The 7,784-nt window shown below is 41.4% G+C and overlaps 1 protein-coding gene across 1 annotated transcript; it reads left to right on the top strand.

Annotated features, from left to right (window-relative positions):
• Nucleotides 1–2,326: 2,326 nt before the first annotated feature.
• On the top strand, nucleotides 2,327–6,718 carry hoxc1a (homeobox C1a). Its single transcript, XM_062427094.1, has 2 exons — nucleotides 2,327–2,867; nucleotides 6,369–6,718. The coding sequence occupies exons 1-2, from the start codon at nucleotides 2,327–2,329 to the stop codon at nucleotides 6,716–6,718; spliced, it is 891 nt and encodes a 296-aa protein (XP_062283078.1).
• Nucleotides 6,719–7,784: the final 1,066 nt, after the last annotated feature.

Below are 7,784 nucleotides of genomic sequence, written 5' to 3' on the forward strand. Positions count from 1 at the left end.
TTGTGCTAAATGTGATAATATAACTTCTGTTGCATAAAGGTGCCAGGCAGTGACATGGAACAACACTTCAAATATGCTAATCAAACATATGGCATGTCTAGGAACAAACACAGGATTGCTGTTCTTGTCCTACAAGATAAAAAGGTTACTTGGTTTTAAATGTAATTTGAATGCGTCCATGGGGCTGTAATTGGCTTGGGCTTCTGCATTTTTTTATTCGTTTGCATACGGGAAAGCAGAGATTGCTCACACCTGTTTTTTCTTTTCCTCATCCGCCCCCCACCACCCAACACCTACCCATCCCCCCACCCCTCTGCTGAAAGCCATTACAGAAATACAATTTCTAATACCTCCGCACAGGTCTTCGATCGACTGCAAACAAATTTATATTCAGGCGGTAAACAGAAAGCTGCAGAGATTTATTTATTGAGTGTGGAGGAGAGAAACAAGCTAGCGCGTGAACCCTGAGTAACCTCCGAGCTGACATGAAGATGGATCAGTGCACCATGCAAATGCATGGAGAGAAGGGATATATTGCACTCAGTCATTCAGCACATCGCTGCCTGTAGAATCCCATTAACTCCCACAGCTGGGATCATATTTCTGTGTTGTAAGAATGCAGTTAGAAGTTGTTCATTACGGTGGATTATTTTGTAATTACTGCAGGCTTAAAAGACATAGGAAATATCATTAAAATCAAACGACAAGAAATGTTAGGAATGGTTGTTTCTTACTGTTATCTGAGTCCGAAATATGATTGTATGCTAATTATAATAGTATTATTATTATTATTATTATTATTATTATTATTATTATTATTATTATTATTATTATTATGATAATGAGTCTGCGTGGTATATCTTTTAATACGTGTATTGAATGTATTCATTGTTTGATCTAAGCTTATAATTAAATTTAAAATGCTAAATAATTAAATTAAATCGCTGATAATGTTTTAATCAACTATGCTGATGATATGAAACAGCTGAGCTTAAATAGCTTAAAATAAAGCTGACACATTTTTAAGTTGATTTTGTATTTTATTTCTTATAAATATAAGAAACTGAGAACAGTTTGAATATTAGACATTAAAATTGGCAGATCGGGATATGATCAGCTTTATTCATTCCTGTTATGTATGCCAGCAGGCTGAGCGTCTCGCGGTAATGTGTGGATCTGAAAAGTAGGTCACCAGACACTAAAAAACTTTCGCAGCACTGTGCAGCTTCTTGACATTATCATTTCTGTTATACTGGAGGTGAAAATACTGGGCTGCTGGCTGCATTTCCTGTAGATCTACGGCTGCACCAAAACACAGGCCAGTTGGATTGTTTGTAGGCCCAGCAGTCCTGGACTTGTTATTTTCAACCCATCTGTGCTTATTTGGAAATTTCTGTCACTACTGCTTGTTTAGATAGTAGCATGCAGTTTTGTTTGCACATGCAAAAGAAGAATCACACGATGATTCATTCCTTATCAAACACAGAGATACTGTATGTTGGAAATCATGAAAACATATTTTTTTCAGGCTCTGTTTAGCTAGCATGCTTTATCTTTTTTTGACGGAGGGACCAGCTCATCCAGCTGAGGAGCTCGTTTAACCTGGATGCACATGTCCTCTCTGTCACTTACAACTTCTTGATCTCCGCTCGGAGCCGTTTTTTTATGTATTTGTTCGAGGCTAATTACAAATCTGCTGCCACTGAACTTCTATACCAGCTGTCATGACCTCTGAACCCATTAAGTGTGCCTTTCACATGGTCGGGTTTTTCAAGAAGCCTTCACACAATTTGCATAATCCATTAGCTGCATCAATGTAGGCCTATATTATGTTAATTTGTGTGTGTGGGGGGGGGGGGGGGGGGTGTTCATTGTTGCCATGAAAAATAATCTGAATTTGACCGAAAGAAAACTTTAAACTTTCCCCTAATGCTCAGAAATCTGTGTAGACTTTAAAGTGGATGCTGCAAAGACATATGACGTCATAGCCTACCTGTCTGAGTAGATGAGAGGCCCACGAAGGCCCCAGTTTTTTAGGATGAGTATTGCTATGGCCTGCTCCGGTCACCATCAAAATGTTGACCTGTGGTGAGCTTCACAACTTGCTTGCTCGGCTTAATCAGTGTTGTCCTCCCTGATGACAGAGATGTCCAGCTATTGGCCGAGACCAGGAGGGCACGTCATCTCCATCAATCAGGGACTGCTGTTTCTCCACTGAGGCATGTCCCCACGGTCGTCCAGCCGCCTGACCATGCGTTACTGGATGCATGAGAGGCCGGGCATGAAGTGAGACCCCGTCCAATGATTATGCAGAGAAGAGGTGATAATGACTTCCTATCAAGAGTTAACGGCCGAAGGGGAGAGTAGCCCTCTGTTCACGGGCTGCTGCCGAGCAAGAGAGGTCATAAACCGAGACCTGGACGCCAGGACACATCCTGAACTCAGCAGTCGTGATGAGGAGGGGAAACTGAAGGTGGAAGTTGCCTCAGGATTTAATTCTCTGCATCCCCGGTATTTAACTGTCTCCAACAGTTTGACTCTGTGCACCTCTTCGGACAGCCCTCCTCCTCCTCCTCCTCTTCCTCCACCACAGACTCTCGAGGGCTTCTCAACACCGGCCTGCCCCCACTCGTCCCGTGTCCCCTGGCGGTGCAGGGCGCAGGGGCAGGGCTCTCCAGGACGCGGATACTGTGAGTCAAATAACAGCGAGGCGAGAAACTCTAGTTTTGGGTCACTTGCAGAGCAAATTCAAATTTTTTCTCACGGTGGCGCCGAGATTCAGAGCTCGAACTGTAACGTAGCAGAAATGGATGAAAGGAGTAAAACTTTTGAGTGGATGAAAGTGAAGAGGAGTCAGCATCGGGCGGGTAAGTTTGAGCTCGAGATGAGCGATAAAGTCATTTTAGGATGAGAGTATACAAATAATAGACATGTGTATGTTTAAATGTGGTCTTTAGATCACTTTCATTCATTGTTGGGAAAAGTTTGGTCAAAGTTTTCTCGACAAGCTGAGGAAAAAAGACAGAAAAACAGCTGACGTGTTTTGTGCGTCACCGTGCACAGTTTCCTTCGTCACCAACAAACATGCAGGGTGTTTTTTTATTTCCCCACTTTTTTAAATGCAGATGAAAACGTTTTAGAGGAAGCAATAGCTGTTTCCTCGACGCCAGATTTGAATATGCACATGAGGACCCGGCTACTATTTCCTTAACGGTTCCATGTTAATGTCAGACTGTTATTTCACATTTTTTGCTCCACCTACTGTCTCCAGCAGGATTCAGACGACACAGAGGGAGGGTGGAGTACAGTAAAAGGCCTGCTTAGCCTCAGTGTATATTCAACCCCGAAAATGATCAATTATTTACCCTTGCCCTTACTAACCAGCAGTCTTTGAATAATGCATCAGACCACTGCCTGTCGAGACTCACAGGAAGTTGAGTAAAACTTACTCTTGTAAGCCGGAGAGCTCCCTGAGTATTGATTAGTTGTCTGTTTGTAATGAAAGCCCTTGTGTATTGATTTCAGTTTGCAGCACCTTTACATGTGTCCACCTTTTTAACATAATTGCTGTCACAGATCATCATTTCTCTGACTGATGAGTCCTGGGCAGAGAGCCCACAGAAGAATACATATCCCAGGCTTTAAAAAAAAAAATACCAATAGCCTACTAATGTGAAAAATGCCTATCAATCTTCAAATTTATGTGAGTTATAGTATCTTGTATAGATCCCTCATTTGATCAATAATGTCAGTTGACTGACTGACCACTGCACTTGGGCTGGGTTTCATAAATTTTACATGGAGGAAGATTTACAGCAATGGTGGTCCAGTCTTTTTTCTTCTTTTTTTTCACAGCACCATCTCTGTCTGCTGTAAGTGTGTTGCGGACCCAAATGCTCAGTGACCAAAGCTGCAGGCTGGTCATAATCACTGAGTGTTTGTGATAAAAGGCCTGGGTGTTTCTGTGAGGGGTGGGGTTAAAACTGATGCAAAAGTCAGATTAGTGAGTAAAATGATGCAGCCAGCCCATACAAAAGGTGGAATGAACAGATTTGATTTGACAACAATTTTGCTGGATGCAACCAACAACACTGCAATTTCTAGCTCTTGATTGCCTAGTTGCATGTTCAAAATTCACATTGATGGATACAATTTTTGCACATTCAAACATCTTGTGAAATATAATTTCTGATTATATAAGTGTGAGAGAGGAGACAACACATTTAAATTGATTTGAGGTCACGAATATTTTAATTTTACGACACAACAAGCACAAACTGACAAAAAAACCCTTCAAAATTCTGATTTGTGGTTAATGATGTACATTCACACACCTGGCTTAACATTCCTCTGATGAGGGAAGTATAAGGTGACACAAACACCTTTGATTTGTGATAATATTCATAAAGCACATTATTCACTCATTGGATCCAAATCTGTGCACTTCAGAAAGCCATTGGCTCGTAGCCACCCACACGCGCACACAAACACACACACACACACACACACACACACACACACACACACACACACACACACACACACACACACAGAGAGAGAAAGAGAGACATCTCTTCAGTACTGTTAGTGTCTTTGTAACCTCTTTCTGTATCTCTCTGAAGGGGATCATATGTAGGAGTAACTCATTAGTGCTACTGTGTAACTTGTAAAAGAGTCATTAGTGAAAGTAAGCTTTCCTCTGGAGCTTGTATTGGTTTTGGCAAGAAACAGAGTCCCCGTATTCTTCCATGTTGAAAGGCCTCCACAGACCTGCTGTAACCTGATCTCCTGGCTTAGTGTATATACTCCCAGTGCGTCATTCTTCAATTATGCTTTGACAGCACCTGAATTACTGTGGGCTGGATGCCCAGATGACTGAGGCAATGTGTATCGATCTATCCCTTTTCTTCTTCCCTCTCCTTGGCTTGGAAGGCCCTTCCATTGCCTTTGCTTTGGCTGGCTATTTTTAAGCATGCAAGTCATTTCTCAAATATTTAGTTTGATTCTTTTATGCCTTCTGGTCGGCATCAATTCTATTATCTTTGGAGCCATTAATCAGAATGTGCATGTGATTTGCACTCCTGATAGCTGGAGTTCTTAATTACGTACAGTTCCTCTGTATTGGCTGTTCATGTGCGCTGCCCTCTAATTCTCAGGCTCAGTTACCTTGACATTCATTTTCTTAAAACACAGATGTCTACATTTATCCTATAACTGACCTTTCCATCTGCTATGCTTTTCCAAGTGGCAAGAGGACTGTTAACCTTCCTCTCCGTGAGTTGTGGTGTGAGACATTGCACTACACCTGGCACTCTGACTTCATTGCACAACAACAGCAGCAGCGGCAGCACATTTTCTCAGAGGCAAAGACTGCCACAATGTCAGCAATGAAAAATCAAAGTATAGCTGCAGTTCCTGTCATTCATTGCACATAAGTAGCACAGATGATACTTTAATGTGTAACCCAGAAACCTCAGAGGAAAAAAAGGAGACATTTGTCATTAACGCAGTGTTTGAAAGGATCTGTAAACTGTTAAACTGTCATTGACACAGAGAGGCCTAAAGGCAAATTATTAATGATTCTGATGAATATAGTTAATGGACTGTAAACGCTACAAAGTTGTTTTGAATCGCCAAACAGTCCTACTTTTTCTACATATCTGCAATGCACAGCAGCACATTCTTTTTTTCCACGATTTAGTGAACTTGCCGGACACACCAACACCTCTGCAACATACTGCAGTCCAGCCCAGCCGTGCAACAAATGTGAGACTCTTCCAGAGTCTGAGCTGTCAACTCACGTCTCTGTCAGTTTTTTCAGTCTGTGATTGTGCTTGGAATTTGCATTGTGTTGCACAGATGTTTTACAGCACCAGAAGATTTTTGCAATGTGCCTATAGGCAATTGCTAAATTTGATAGCTGGTTGAAATACATCTTTGTTACACAGACAGAAAAATGGCTCCCAGGCTGAAAACTTTAAATCAAGAAACTGACTCTGGGCCAAAATTGATCAATCAGTTTGTTGGAAATAATAAGGCTTAAATATTTGTTAAACTCGTTTCTTTAATATCAAACAAACCTTTAATGTTTATTCATTTATATTTCTAATTAAAACTCAACTCAACAGGCCATCACATAATTAATAGCGTACTATTTAATTTCTGTGGATTTTTACAAATTTGAAGATTAACTACATATGACTGACACTGATGAAAATTTATTATTTCAAAAATGTTCTCTGGAATAATTTTTCAACTTATTTCCTGGATATGGGCGTGGACAATTTTAGTCAGAAGGGTTTTGTGCTTCTTTTGTGATTAACCTCATTGATCTTGCTGACGACTGTTTTCATGTCCTCTGTTCCCAGCCAGGATGCACATGACCTGTGGGTTCAGTATTGTTGGAGCGGGCCTAGGTGCTGCGGAGGCTGGAAGCGGCAGCATCTGCGCGGATGTCCATCCCACGGTGAACGGGGCCCCGAGGACCAGCTTCAGCACCAAACAGCTGACCGAGCTGGAGAAGGAGTTCCACTTCAACAAGTACTTGACGCGGGCCAGGCGGGTGGAGGTCGCCAGCGCCCTGCAGCTCAGCGAGACACAGGTGAAAGTTTGGTTTCAGAACAGACGCATGAAGCAGAAGAAATTACAGAGGGACGGACTGCTCTCAGACCCGGGGCCCGCGGCTGCTCACTCACACGCCAACACTTTGGACACCTGACCCTCTCGTGGACTGAAGAAAAACACCTGTCTGAACTCCTGAGCCGCTGGATCTGCATCATGTGTCAGCCAGCTATAGGACGCCAGCCTGCAGATGTTTTGATGTCCGTTTGCATCGGATTCAATCAGGCTTCACCTTTATTTGCTTACCACGATGGATGCTTTTCGCAAGAAGCGCAATGGCAAGTTTCTTCATGCAAGAACGGGTCAGAACAATTTGTCATCCTCCCCGGCTTCAGACTGGCGCTCTGATTTGAATATTAAAATTCAACTCATCGCATTGCGCTCCTATCTACACAATGTAAACGAAGATACAAAAATATATTAATTGTGCATAGAAACTGTGGCAGACTATTTGTTTATTTGCTTTGTACAATTTATTCAGGAACTTGTTTTACTTGAATATATTTATTTAACAGAGCACGTGCTTCCTAGTTTTGTCTAAGGTGACACAAATTCATTATTTTTATTTATTTAAGCTCTACATTTGACTATATTAATTTCTTTGCACAGAGAGAAAGAAATGTATTTTGTAAGTTTTACAAATGCTTCTTTACTTATCAAATTTAAGTTCCAGCGTTATGGAGATTTCTTTTTCTGAGAGTCTCCTTTATAAAGCTGTTAACAAAGAAAAAAAGAAGTCAGATTCACTTGCTGTAGACAGAGCACATCTTTAGCATGGTATGTAAGTAGATAATTATCTGATAATTTAATAGACCCCCCCCCTTCTCCCCCGCATTGTTTTAAATAGTGTATGTTTAGTTCGGTTTTAAGGTTTTCATTATCCTCCTTCCACAGGAAGATTAAAATGCCATAATTGACTGATAGACTTATTGACCGATCGTATTAAGAGTATTGATCCGTGGTGGTCCATCTATTTAAGGCGTAAATCTGGGAGCATTTTGCATGCATCTGTAACTGCATGTTAATGGAATGTAGAAACATCACGATCGGGAGTTGTTGCGTCTGTTATTACCTCTACACATGCATCAGAAAAAAATGATAATTAAGCTTGAACACTCATGCGGGAGAGCAGACAATAACAAGCTGTCTGGGCTGTTTTGCGA

The sequence above is a fragment of the Scomber scombrus genome, chromosome 10 (genome assembly GCF_963691925.1).
Source record: "Scomber scombrus chromosome 10, fScoSco1.1, whole genome shotgun sequence".
NCBI lineage: Eukaryota > Metazoa > Chordata > Actinopteri > Scombriformes > Scombridae > Scomber > Scomber scombrus.

Coding starts and splice junctions, on each gene's coding strand:
- hoxc1a (XM_062427094.1), top strand. CDS start 2,327: ATGACTTCCTATCAAGAGTTAACGGCCGAAGGGGAGAGTAGCCCTCTG. Junction 2,868..6,368: donor GAGGAGTCAGCATCGGGCGG/GTAAGTTTGAGC, acceptor CTCTGTTCCCAG/CCAGGATGCACATGACCTGT.